Here is a 14027-nt window from a genome sequence, read left to right as displayed (position 1 = left end):
TCCTTTTTCCAGCAGCAATATTCTGCACTTGGGGATGAGCTATGAGAAGTGAGGGAGCAGCTTTCCCACCCACTGCCTTTTTCCTTGTCATTCAGTATTCTTTCTCCAGAGTTTCTCCCTCTTTTGTAATTCCCTCCCTTTGCTGTGTCTTTGATAGCAAAGTTGCTTACCCCAGAGGCAGAAGGGGTTTTGCTTTTCTGACAAAGGGAGCGTGTTTTTTCCCTTTTGTTTTTCCTCCAGAACCATGCCCAGCAGCCTCCCTCACTGAGAATGGGCTGTGCTCGTCCTGACTTTCTGCTTACTGCTGCATGGTGAAAAGACAAGCAATGGAAAACTTCTTACTCATTTCAATGGGAACAAGCCTAGCGACGTCCTATAAAACTGCAATAATTCACTTGCACATTAGGGCTGCTCTAGATTTTAAAAATTCCTTTTCTACTCCCTTTTGTCCTGCAGTGCCGTTGGGTAAGAGGACTAGATGGAGCACGCAGCCCACTTTGTGCTTTAACCATTACGCCCTGGATGATGGATAGTTGTTAACTTTGTTTAATTTAGCTTTTGCCAGCCCTAGAGCTGTTTCCCCTTTTCATTTTATTGCTGCTGGAAAGTCTCTGTTGTTTTTGGTCATAATGCTTTTATTGGTGTTTTATGAGAAGAGAACAATACACAGTAATGGGGGAGCTGCCACGAAGCGATGCATCGCAGCGAGGTTTCACGTCCGTTAATACTGGCAGTGGGTTGGATGTGTGGGTGAGGAGGGACACGGATGCAGAGGGGCAGCACCCAGCCCTATCCCATAGGAGCTGCTGCTGAGTGCCTTCTGCAGAAGTGTCTTCTGGATGGCCTTGGAAGGCTTCATCCATGGCCAACCTTCTCCAAAGACCCAAGCAAGGTGTCCTCCTTGGCTGACGTCAACGCAGTAACTCAAGGAGATGGTGATGGTGCAGTTCGGCCTGCCATGGCATTGGGACAAGGAGATCCCATGGGCAGCGGGAGCCTCTTGGAAAACGACTGCATCCCCCAGGACATAGCTGCTCTGGGGTTTGCAAGGGGTGGTAAATGGAAATGCTTTCCATGGGGCTGGCGGTGCTGCAATGTGACCACTGTGCTTGCAGGATGGTGGCCGGGAAGGCAGAGCCGGCCATGCCGGGCCGGCTGTACGTGCACCCCGACTCGCCCGCCACTGGAGCGCACTGGATGAGGCAGCTTGTGTCCTTCCAGAAGCTGAAGCTCACCAACAACCACCTGGATCCCTTCGGGCATGTAAGAGAGAAGTTCTGTGATGGCTATCCTTTGGGTTGGGCCCGTAATGAGCATGCTGGGTGGGATGCAGGGATGCTGAGTAGGATGTTGGGTGCTTGCAGGGTTGCTGCGGGGTTTTCAGCCTGGCTGTTGCACCCGCAGCCTGCAGAAACAAGTTGCATGAAGGTGTTTTTCTCCGAGCTGGCTTCGGTGGCCCTATAAAAGATGGAGTCTTTCATTTGGAAAATATTAATTCACATGTACAGTGAATGTAGAAGTGGGAAGTAGACAGTTTTCTACCCCAGTGTGTTTAATAATACACCTGATGTCTTCCACCATCCCAGCTGAAAGTCACATAGAAACAAACCAACCTCAGTGGCTGAAGAAAGGGAAATAGGGACCCAAACTTTCTCTGTGCTCACAATTTTCTGTGAATTTCCCACTCCCAAAGCCATGCGCACGTGTCCCGGTGCTGCTGCAGAGCGGCTGTGCCAGCCCTGCCCCTGCCCCATCTGCTGACCCCGAAGGCTCCACACAGATGTTGTCAGTCACAGCCACCCCACATCCTTCACTCACCTTTAGGGGCGAAGGCACCATGGCAATGAAATGGGAACAGCCCTATGGGGTCGTGCAGGAGAAAGCAGAGCCGAGGTGTGCGCAGCTGCCCTGTGCCGCTCGCTGTGCGCGGGTCCCTCCCACAATCCCGTTGCATTTTCCCTTTACTTAGCAGCACAGCTTAATGTATATTGCTGTTTATGTTGTAAAATGTAAACCATAAAACACACAGGATGTTTGGTGTGGCCGTAAAACAAACAGGATGTGCGGTGCTGCTTTTGCAGTGCTGAATGCTTGCTTCTCCCGACGGTGTCACTACTTAACTGCGATTTTAACGCTGCGTTCGAGTGGGGAAGAGCCTTTCTCTTCCTTCTGGCAGCACTCTGTCCTCCTACAAAGTCACCCCGTGGCACAGGGAGCTCACTTCACGTGGGGTTCAGCCACTTCTCTGACAGTTCCTCTTGAGGCTTCCGAGTGAGCAACCTGCTTTTGAACAACCTGGGCTCAGCTCCCGCTCAGCGTGAACATTCAGGCCCCTGCACAGGGCACTGCGTTACGCCAAATCACAGCTTCTCCTTTCTAGGAATCTATCCCAGCCATTGCAACCCCTCTCTTGAAGCCGCCTAAAGCAAACAAGTGCGGAAAGCCGCACGGTTTGTTTGCTTCTCGTGCTCCAGCGCTGCTCGCTGGCTGTTTCCTTTTGTCATTGATTTCATCCAAACCTCAAAACCCACAGCTCCGGGCTGAGCTGTGGCAGCACTGCAGGGCACGGGCAGCAGCCCTTGTTCCTTGAGCTGTGCCCTGCCCGGGTGCTGTGACAGCTGCCTAAGGGCACAGCTCCGTGCAGTTCATCAAGGAATAGAATAGAAATTGAATTTTCAAGTAGAAATGAAGTGCAGGGCTCTGTGATCTGCCTGCAGACTCCCATGGGTGAGCTGCAGGAGCAGAGGGAACATGTGCCCTTGTGCAGTGCCTGTGGAGTGCGGGCTGTGTGCTGCTCGTGGGGGATTTTCCAACCATGAAAGGTTCCTTTCACATTGGGCTGAGCAACTGAGTTGGGAATGGATTAAGAAATCAGCAGTCAGTGGGCATTCATCTTCAGAGCTGATGCTAACGAGAGCACTGTGAGGCACCAGTGCTCCCAGCAAAACCGTGATGCATGTGTTTTGCAAACCAATTTGTGCATGGATAGAGCCTTGGGTGACTGTTGGTGTGACTCTGGTGGGGATGGGGATGCGGGGATAGGGACATGAGGAAAAGGGGTAGGGATGTGGGAACATGAGGACAAGGGGACATGGAATGGGGACATGGAAACATGAGAACATGGAGATGGGAATGTGTGATGGGAACATGGAGACATGGGGACGTGGTGGCACCTCCTGCTCACTGTGTTCCTGGGTGCAGAACGAGCATCCCTCCTCCCTGGGGAAGCGGGCTGTGCCCTGCCACGTGCTACTGGAGCCCTCAGCTGTGTGAGCCGTCGTTACATCACAAAAACGACCGCTCGCTGGAAGGGCTGCGGGATGCTGGTGTGTCTGTCAGAGGTTAGCTCAGGGCACACGGGGAAAAACTGAGTGAGTCCCGACAAACGCTTCCACAGTGATAAATGCTAGTGAATGGAATTCCACTTTCTCCAGAAGTTTCAAATATGTAAACAACGGGGTGGAGGGCGCCCATGAGATGGCCCTTATGGCCACGGGGTGCTCGCAGCAGGGATCTGGGTTCCTTTGCTCTTGTCCTTCTGGTCGGGTTTCCCTTCGCCTCTTGCCATGAGGTGTTGCTGGAGCTGCTCGCAGTGGTGGCTCTCTGATGGAAAAGTTCCTTCTTTTGGTTTTGCACGCAGTGCTGAGTGATGCAGCATCGGTGTGAGCGCAGAGCATTGGGGTTTGGTCCTCTTTGGTGGTGGTGGTGGTGGTGACCCCACTGAGATGCAGCCCCTGCCCTGGGCTCATCCCACCCCCTGGGCCAGCTCGGGATTGGCAAGTGCATGGCATTGCTATTTCTGGCAGGCAGCGGCCGGGCGGGCGTCAGTTGGAAATTACACTCTTTTTACAGAATATATAAAAATATTCGTGCGGAAAAACAGACAAGGAAACAGAGATCAGAAGTGGAGATTGGCACAAGCGGCAGCTGAGGTTTAGTTTCACCCCCCAGCACGTTGCTGCTGCACCTGCCCTGCTCCCTGGGACCTCTGAATCACTGCAGGGCTCTGTTCCTGCTCCCGACTGTGGCACTGATTTGGTTTTGGAGATGTAACCTCCTGAGGCTTAAGGCTGCAGGGTGCTAGGGGTGATCCATCACTTCTGCTGAAGTTTCAAGTGATATTCATGATTTTTCTTGGCCCCAAAACTCTGTTTTCTGACTTTACTCTTTAATGCTCATGAGTTTTTGTTACTTCTCTCTGTATGTATTTTTTGCACCCTTGGTTTTATTTGATTATGACTCGGGGTTTCCTTCTCATTTTTTCATTCAGTTTCACCACCTTTCCTTTGCTTGCCAGGAGCACCCAGGCCAGTTAGGTCCATGCCCTCTCAAGCTTACAAAACCCCAAATTCAATTTAGGATTTGTCACTCCCTTGCTCCATGCCTTGTGGTCGGGCCGGGTCTGTGCCACGGGGCCACACACTGCTGCTGTGACATCGGTGGCACCCAGTGCCTCCCTTCTCATCCATTTAAACGTGAAAAAAAGTGACCCTTATGTCTAAGTTTGAAGTCAGTTTTTAGGGGAAGGTCATGAAGGAGAGATCAGCGAGAAGAATACCCAAGTAAAGGTATTGCCTTTCCCATAACCCATTATTTTAGGCAACGCCTTCCAGTTGTGTTATGGTTGAATGGTGATGTCCAGTAGAGAGCTTTGTGCTAGTGGCTTTGCTCCCACAGCAAAGGAGCAGTGCTGTGCTGAGGTCATGGCACACGTCCCCATGGTCATGGGGCACAGTACGTGTCCCCCTCCCCAGCATCTCTGTGTCAAGGACTCTGGATACACCACTGCCCATTTCAGTTGACATTAGGCAACAAAGGACAGAGAAAGCAAGCAAGCAAAAAATATCGCAGCATTGGCCCTCACGCAGGGAACAATTTGTCTGAGCTCATGTTGAATCTTTTCCCAGGATTTTCCAGCCTTCCCTTCCTCTCCCCATTGTGCGGGCTGCCAGGATGCGCTCGGCGTGGGGCGGCTCCTCCGGCACAGCCCTGGGTTCGGCTCCTACAGCAGCGTCCTGGGGCCAGATGGGAACACAGAGGGTCGGGGCAGGTGGTGATGGAGCTGTGGAGGTTGCACATAGCAACGTAGCTTGGTTGGGGCTGTTTGCATTGTCATGGACAGGATGTGACCCCCAGGCATGGGGCTGGGCGCTTCAGTCTGAAAAGAATAGAAGAGAGGAAGAAAGAAGCAGAAAAATGTACGAAAATGAGAGATTTTCTATTAGCTATGATGTGATCCCCTGGGAGCAGCCATAAAATTATGTGGCTTTTTCGTAGCCATTTACTATTCAATATAAAAAAGGCAGTCGCCATGGCAACCACTGCATCATATGATATTTGATACCTTGGAGAAACAGGGAGTGCTCTTAAATCAACTCCCCAAATTTCATATGGAAGTAAATACATTTTACTGCTGATTTTGGGGATGGCGACGGGGCCGTGCCCAGCTCCGGCCCTTTGGGCCCCATCTTGCAAAACAGCAAACTGGGACCCTGCAGGATGAGACACTGAGATGCTCACGCAGTGTTTTCCAAGCTGACATTAAATGGAAGGAGCAAATGACACCATTTTTTGACATTTGCTCTTGAGCAGGGAATGCCAAAAAGGGGGAGAAAAAACGAAAAAAAAAAAAAAAGAAGAAAAGAACTTTATTACACTTAAAGTTCCAGCTGCCAACGGTGTGATCACCACAAAGGAGTGAGGCAGGGGGGTGGAAGATCCCATATCTGTGGGCCTGGACTTGGGGCCCTCCATGGCCATCAGTGGGGCACAGGGGCAAATCCGATCCCAAATCTGAGTTCCGCACGGCCAGGCTCTGTCCCATCAATTAAAATGCCTCTCATTTTTTGACACAGTTCTTTAAGTTAATCTTTCCACTGATGTTCGTCACTGCAGTGGAATTTACATTTGTTTTGTGTATTTTTAGCCAGCGACCGGTTTTCCACAGCAGCCTTTAAAAGTATTTATCCCGAATTGTTGGCGTTCCGATCGCGCAGGCGCGGAGCTTTACAGCTGAGGCCTGGGAGGATTTTTTGAATGATTTTCAGGGGCTTTGAGTGCACGGTGCTTAGAGCAATGGCAAGCAAGCAGGATGCGTGTGCATTTCTTGATTTCCAGCGAGGCGGTGATTGGAATGCAGACAGTGGACAGGTCAACCCAACACTTGCATCCTGCACCTGGGACAAAGTGCTGAATATTTCACCCTCGGTCAAGGGACAAAAGCACTTTGAAATGGGTTAGATTAAGCTGTTTTGGTGTTTTTTCCCCCACAAATATCAAGCAGCTCAAAGTGAACCTCCAGGAGGGTTTGTAGCCATGGATGTCATGCTCTACGAAGTCATTGTGTTGGTGCTGGAAATGGATCAGGCTCCTTGGGCTTAAAGAAGTTACCAAAATAAAGGGAAAAAGGGTTTTTAAAGGGATCCTTTTGGCCCTGAGGGTGCTGCATTGGAGGGGAGGTAGGAGGCAGGCTGCTCATCCACCCGCTGGAAATGTGAGGTTAAATGGGCTTCTTGTTCCGCCATTGACTTGCTCTGATTTGGAGCCACATGTTGCCTTGCCAGACCCAGGCAGCTGGGGACAGGAGGTGAGCAAAGCTCAGCACCCCTCAGCTTCTGCTCCAGACAACCCGTATTTATCAACCCTTAATTACTGAAAATTGACGTGCCCTTTCTTATGAGCCTGAGCCTTCTGGCGTTGCTCATCTCGGCTGTTTTACGAGAGGCTGCTACATGAAAGCGCAGCAAAAGCTGCAACCCAAAACCTGAGCCGACCCTCTCAGCTCTACAGCCTGCGTATCAACAGTCGCAAAGTGCTTCAGAGACGTGATGCAAAGCTGATAAAATGCCAAAAATTCCTCATTCTCTCTCTTGGGGAGCAAGGAGGGTTGTCTGGAAAATGTCAACAATAAAAATTGTGTTTAAGTGGTATATAATGCAGCCGGCTACTGTGGGCAGATCCGTGTGGCCGGATGGAGGGGCGTGGGGAGCACGAGCCCTGAGCAGTGCCTCCTGTCCAGCAGGACTGCAGCTGTGCCAGGCTGGGCACATTCAATTGATCTTGAAGCAAACTTTCTTAGCAATCTTCATTTAGAATGGGCTAAATCCACGCTTTGTGTGAACTAGTGCAAATTGTGGGTTTGTCTGTCCATCCATCCATCCATCCATCCATCCTTTTGTCTGTCCGTCAGTTCATCTGTTTTTCCACCCATCCATCCATCCATCCATCCTTCCACCCATCCATCCATCCATCTGTTGGTCTGTCTGTCCATTAGCCCATCCATTTGTCCATTCACCCATCCATCCATTTGTCTGGCCATCCATCCATCCACCCATCCATCTGTTCATTGATCCTTCCATCTATCCTTCTTCTATTCATCCATCCATCTGTCTGTCCATCCATCCATCCGCCTGTCTCTCCACCACCCCTTGCAGACATGACCTGCGCAGCATCCCCTGCCCATTCCATGTCCCCAAGGGGCTGAATGTGTCCCGAGGCCGCTCAGGGTGGTGTCCAGGCTGGGCACAACCCAGCCCCAGGAACAGCCAGGATGGGGGCAGCTCCAGAAAACAGTTTCAGAGTGGGAAGAAGAGGTTGAAGAGTAGTGTGTTGAGAAAACCAGAAGTAAAGATTTTTTTCTTTGTCCAGAGAGAGGAAGAGAGGCTTTTTTTAAAACCCATCCCACTCCTTAGAAGAAAATCCATTTCTTAAAACCACTTTTTCTCTGTCACGTGTGGGCGCAGCCATTCTTGTGGCAGAACAATGCGGCACCGACCCCTCCGTGCCTTGGCAGAGCCCAGCCCTGCTCCCTGTGTGTCCCGGCCACATCAGGGCTGGGGCTGAGTTCCCACTGCCTCCTGCAGCCCCTCTGCACCATTCCCCAGCCTCGTCCCACCTGTGGGGGTACCCATGGGTCTGCTGCACAACCTGGGGAAATCCTGCTGGTTGAAGCTTTCTCTTAGCGGCAGATAAAAGAAAAACACGCATATATATATGTATTTTTTTTTTCCCTCTGTGGTTTCTGTGATATATATATATATATTTTGCTTTTGCTATTTTTCAGCTCAGTAAAGTATTTTATGAGGGAGCTTTATGGACCAGTCTGCTGGTGAATTATATGTATTCTGCAGCTTCAGCGTGAGCTGGGAAAAAAATTTATGGCTTTTTTTCCACCCAGGCTGGCTCTGTCCAATAGCAATAAGAAAAGGAGCGTCCAGCAGGAAAGCTCCAAGTTCAGCGCAGCAGCGCTTGCCAGAGCAGCAGATACCCTCTGTGCCGTGGGTCGTGCATGTTATACAATGCTGTTTACCCCCACAATTCGAAAGCAAAGCTGAAGTGTAGCACTGGTGGGTTTGGGTGTCTCGCTAGTGAAGCTCTCAAGCGGCCAAACGTGTCTTCTTTTACAAGATCGGATTGTTCACTTTAGCACCAATTGTTTTCCAGATCATCCTTAATTCAATGCACAAATACCAGCCGCGGCTGCACATTGTGAAGGCGGATGAGAACAACGCTTTCGGCTCGAAGAACACGGCCTTCTGCACCCACGTGTTTCCAGAGACGTCTTTCATCTCGGTGACCTCCTACCAGAACCACAAGGTAGGGCACTTTGGGGTCTGAAGGGGCTCATTTTGGGCTGTGTGCTCCCATAGCTTTGCTTGGGGAGGGCATAGAGCTGCTGAAAAAGCTGAGTTTCCACTGCAGCCCTTTAAGCTTTAAGCACGACTGATGGGCCTGAGGATGCAGCTGAGGGGAAGCACAACAAGCACTGGGTAACAACAGCCTGGCAAGCCCTGATCGTCCAGGAATTAATTAATTGGATAATGATACACTCTAAGATGTCATTCAAAACAGCAAGCAAATCTAATAACGGCTGGTAAAGCTCGCTCATAAATCTACAGCAAAAAGTAATTATAGCATGTGTGTTTAGCAAAACACACAAGGAATGTATCCATAAAACCGAGCTAGGAGCCTGCACTGTGGTTTGGAGGTGAAGGCAGGAGGGGGCTCCGGGTGTTTGTGTTTTGTCTGGGGGGGGACACAAAACACAGAGGGCTGGGGGCTGTGTGCTGGGTGCGTGGCACAGGGACACACCTACTGCAGGGTTGGGTTTCTCCACATCTTTTCCTGGGTCGCGCTCCATCTGCTGCGATCCCTGGGTGCCTCCTTCCCTCCTCCTCCTCTCCTGCGGCTGCCCCGGGGTGATCCAGCTGAGGACGGGTTGGAAAAGTCCACTAAGACCATCTGGTCCAACCATTGGCCCATCACCATAGGTACATCCCCGTAGCACAGCCCTGCAGCAAGGTGGTGCTGGTGCTTTTGTTCTCAGTGGGGAACAGGGCACGGTGTGTCCCAGCACCATCTCTTTTTCTGCACCTTCGTAGGAAAATCTTCCAGGAACGTAAGTGAAATTCTTCCTGTCCAATAACCTGAGCAGAGCTTTTCCTCCTGAGCAGATGCCTGTGTGTCCTTTGAAGCACACAGTCCTTGCAAGATTTTGCAGTTAGCAAGCAGTTAAAAGGCTCAGAGCAGCAGCCTGGATGTGTGTGGTATGGTAAGACAGGGGAAAAAAAAAAGGTCTGTATTTAGACACCAAAGTGAATCCTGTTTGAAAATTTGTCGTCGTTGGTGTAAAATGACCAACTGCCCAAACATGGTTAACCAAAAAGGCTCAAAAGCGCTTATTTAATACCTCCTTAAAATGCCGAGGTCAATGGTGCCTTTCATCCCTGAAGTCCCCAAAGTGCTCCATAAACTTTAATACTTCCACTGTCACTGCTGTGCGTGGGCAGGGGCTGGTGGCCGAGCAGCGGCGCAGGTGATGGCGATGTCTTCTTTGAAAGGAACCCACCGGGCACCAGGGGGCTCAGCACTGCTCCCCATCATTGGCATCCCCTCTGTTTTCACACGCTTTCCACTTGCTTTCCTTCTCTTAAAGATAACTCAGCTGAAAATCGAGAACAACCCCTTTGCAAAGGGATTCAGGGGAAGCGACGACAGCGACCTGCGCGTGGCACGGCTGCAAAGGTACGGTTGGAGGACAGACGGGAGGGCTCTGCATCAGCAGGCTGAATTCGGCTGCTGCACGTGGCCACGTGGTGCCCGGCATGCACTGCTCAGCCCCTTTGCCCTTGTCTTACCGTCAATGTGCTGCACATCCTTGGGGAAAATTGTTGAATGCCACAGGGCACCCAGCTTTCTCATATTTGAGGGCATCAGGGCGTTTCATGCCTTCCCTCCCTCCGAAAAGCTCTTCCTGTAATCGAGTGACGCACTCCGGGTGCTGTCGCAATGCTTGCCCACGCCCGAAGCATGGTGAGGGTTAGCTCATCGTGCTTGGCAAAGGCGTGGAGCCATTGGATGGGGATACGCTGGGGCAGCCAAACTCATATTTCATCCCCCTGTTCATGCTGATGCTGTCTAACCAGTAATAATTTTTCTCGCCTCCTTCAGCAAAGAATACCCAGTGATTTCCAAAAGCATCATGAGGCAGAGGTTGGTGTCCAGCCACGGCCAGCTCTCGACCAAGCCGGATGTGAACCCGCTCCATGGCAGTCACCAGACCCTCCAACACTATCAGTACGAGAACGGTGCTCACATGCAGTTTGCAGCCTCAGATACTCAAGATCTGTCACTCAACACCTTCACAGCACAGAGAGATTCAGGGCTCTTCTATCACTGCCTGAAGAGAAGAGGTAACTCGAGTTTACAGCTAAAAATTATTGCAGCGAATAGACCTAGGAGCACTGAAAGATTACCCATAATCCCAGTTTGTTTTGGATATGTCTCTTAGGCCTCAATCTGCAAAGTGATCAAAGTGTTTCGGAGGATCAGGGCTCACAAGCTGGATTTTTGGGCAGCCGTTAGTGGTTTTGTCTCACAGAAGGCAAATTCAGATTCTGAGTTAAAAAAAAACAACAATCAGTACACATAACTCAAATGGAATGAAGCCACACTGAAAAATTATCGCTTCATATGTCATCTGAATTAATAATATTTGTTTGGAGGAGGCCTTATCTATCCTGAAATGTCCTGATGCGGCCATTAGCATTAAGGAAGCTGCACTGGATGAGCCCTTCTCAGGAGGAGCCATTGCAGTTATCCCAGTGCAGCGCAGTGGGGCGGCAGCAGCCACGCGTCCTTCTCCTTATCAGCTGGTCCTAACTTGAAGCGAGCTGTATCCGCGTTCTCTTCCTTTTAGCCCAGATCAGATGAGATCATGGCATGTTTCAAGTTAGATGGAAAATTATTCACGCAGCCAAATCCTTCTATTCGCATGTCTCATTGGCCGCTAATTTATTTAAGCTGTGAGATTCCTCTGATTGTGGGCAAATGAGGAATCCAATACCACCAGCAATAAGGACTGAAAGGCAAATGTGTCGCTCTAGCAGATGTTTAATCTGCAGATGAGTTCATAAATACAGCCTTCCGACCAGCTAACGAGCTCCCGCATGAGGGGCCAAGGAGAAGGATGGGCAGCTGGGAAAGGTCTCCTTTATCTCGAGATATTTCTGCAGCTTTTGACACGAATATCTGGGAAATGTATAGTGATCTTGGTACTGACAGGAAGGAAGGCTGTGATAAGACCCTTTCAGAGACTGCTTGAGTTTGTCAGGAGTAGTGCTGCAGGAGTGCCAAGGACCTCTGTTATCTGGATGAAGGTGAAGTAATCCCTGATGTGAGAATAGTCACTCACATACCCTGATGAATGTCATTGGAGTGCTTGGGAGGGTGATGGGATTACTCCAATATTTGCAACACAGCGCCTTGTTGATATTGCACGTTGCCTCTCCGAACTGAAATGGTCTGAAAAAGAGGTGGTGTAGCGGAACAATCCTGCATTCGCAAGTCCCATCCCAACTCCATTCCTGAGCTCTCTTTCTTCTCCCGCAGAAAGCGCGCGGCACCTGGACCTGCCCTGCAAGCGCTCCTACCTGGAGGCCTCCTCGTCGGTGGGCGACGATCACTATTTCCGCTCCCCGCCGCCCTACGAGCAGCAGATGCTGAGCCCGTCCTACTGCAGCGAGGTGGCCCCGCGGGAAGCCTGCATGTACTCTGGGTCCGGGGCTGAGATCGCGGGCGTGCCGGCGGTGGACGACTTGCCGCCTCCGCCTCCCCCGCTGAGCTGCAATATGTGGACTTCAGTCGCACCTTACACCAGCTACAGTGTTCAGACAATGGAAACTGTGCCCTACCAGCCCTTCCCAGCCCATTTCACAGCCACCACCATGATGCCGCGGCTCCCGTCCATCGCGGGGCAGGGCTCGCAGCCCCCGGGGAACAGCCACTTCAGCGTCTACAACCAGCTGGCCCAGTCTCAGGTTCGGGAGCGCGTCCCCCCGTCGTCTTTCCCGAGGGAAAGGGTGCACCCGTCCGTGTGCGAGAGGAAGCCGCCTTCCCCGCACCTCAACGCCGCCAACGAGTTCCTCTACTCCCAGAGCTTCTCCTTGTCGCGGGAGTCCTCGCTGCAGTACCATTCAGGAATGGGGACGGTGGAGAACTGGACGGACGGGTGACTCTGCGGGCCCAGCGGTGCCGCAGCTCGCGTTACCGCTCCGGGACGGTGCTAAGGCAGCGTTATACCTGTGGGTAACTTGCACTTGGGTGAGAAGAGCACGCATTTCCCAGGGGCGCGTGTGTGCGGGGAGCGCCCATCTCTGGGCACACTGAGAATTCCGACTCCTGGATCCATCAGCCTCTGAGTGACTTCCGAATGAATTAATTCTCACGTCTTCATTACTGATCTGGTAGAAACCATCTTCTGGACTAACGAGTGAAGCCGTCTGTCATTCGCTTTTGCCCATCACAGTAAACATCCACGAGCACATTTTGGCTCTTTGGGAAAAAGACGAGCTTCACTTGTATGGTACTCGGTTTGTGAAGTCACAGAATCCCCCAAACCAAAGGAAAAAGCGATCTGTTGGGCTGCATAGCTCCAGGACTGCCGTAGCAGCACGTGTTAGGCTCTGTTCACCTGCAGAAATTCCCTTTCCTCCGATGCCAGCGGTGCGGTGCCGCTCCAGAGTCTCCCGACGCAGCGTGGAGAGGAGAAGCACCGGTGCACAGATGTCCCTTCTTCCCCCATTGATCGTGGCTGTGGGAGACCGAGAAGTGAAGCGTTACGCCCCGGGCCAAACAGCAAATTAATTGCAGCATTAGGAACAGACCCAGCGTCTTCAGACTCTGTTGATCAAATCACACTTGCTTATTGCAATATATTTATGAAGTTTAAGCTTAAAAGTCGCTAATACTTTCCAGAAAGGGTTTCTGTATTTGCCGGTCCTTGATTTCTTTCGCATTCAGCTGAAACGTGCCTTTTGTGCTATGTGTTTGTTTTCTTTTGCAGCTAACTCGGGAAGAATTGTTTTCAGCATAAAGGAGGCATAGAGAAGTGGTTTTTAATTGTGGGGTGGGAGCAGGAGGAGTTCCCGTTGCCTGTCAGGCTTTACAGTGTACAACTACTCGTAGAACAGGTAAAAATCTGTAACCAGTGTATAGGTTGCTACCATTGCTAACCGTGGAAGTATCTTGAACTGACTCCGTCCGTGCTGACTTTGCCTACAGAGTGCCCCCAGGAGGCACTGAGAATCGCTGAGCCGACTCACGTGGGAGGAAGCTGTGCTCCTTATGGAACAAAACTCCCTCTGATTTCACCTGAAAAGCCCTGCAGCAGGGACTGCGTCCTCCTCCGTGCTCTGAGGTGCACAGCGGTGGTGCTGGGAGCTTTTTCCACTGAAGAGCGCAGTACTGAAGCTTTAGTCATGAACAGGGGGTTGGGTTTGTGCTTCCCACTCCCTGCTTCCCAGCTGGGCAAAGGCAAAAAGCTGAAATACAAACTTGGAAGTCGGGAGCTACTTCTGCATTTGGATGAATCCATTCCAACGAAGAGAGGCTGATGAACGAGGGCAGCTGCTTGCAGTCAGACAGCCCTGAGGCCACCGCCATGGAGGTCACGCTCCCACCTGGACAACCCTATACACCCATTCAGCAGACGGTGTGTGACTGGTGTGGATTTTGTAATCGGATTTTCA

At 51.2% G+C, this 14027-nt stretch overlaps 1 protein-coding gene across 1 annotated transcript; it reads left to right on the top strand.

The window, feature by feature from the left end:
* TBX4 (T-box 4) lies at window positions 627-13979 on the top strand. The gene is made up of 6 exons (XM_021416184.1): window positions 627-1263; window positions 8443-8595; window positions 9935-10023; window positions 10450-10691; window positions 11151-11153; window positions 11890-13979. Exons 1-6 carry the CDS (start codon window positions 1060-1062, stop codon window positions 12510-12512), a joined length of 1314 nt encoding a protein of 437 aa, XP_021271859.1. The 5' UTR covers window positions 627-1059; the 3' UTR covers window positions 12513-13979.

This window comes from Numida meleagris, chromosome 18 (genome assembly GCF_002078875.1).
Source record: "Numida meleagris isolate 19003 breed g44 Domestic line chromosome 18, NumMel1.0, whole genome shotgun sequence".
Taxonomy (NCBI): Eukaryota; Metazoa; Chordata; class Aves; order Galliformes; family Numididae; genus Numida; species Numida meleagris.
The sequence above is the reverse complement of the archived record's forward strand: the minus strand, read 5'-3'. Positions and strand labels throughout refer to the sequence as shown.

Bases quoted from the DNA above. Each gene is read 5' to 3' on its own strand.
- TBX4 (XM_021416184.1), top strand. From the start codon at position 1,060: ATGGAAATGCTTTCCATGGGGCTGGCGGTGCTGCAATGTGACCACTGT. The intron at 1,264-8,442 runs GTAAGAGAGAAG...ATTGTTTTCCAG, and splicing joins ACCTGGATCCCTTCGGGCAT to ATCATCCTTAATTCAATGCA. The intron at 10,024-10,449 runs GTACGGTTGGAG...CGCCTCCTTCAG, and splicing joins CGCGTGGCACGGCTGCAAAG to CAAAGAATACCCAGTGATTT.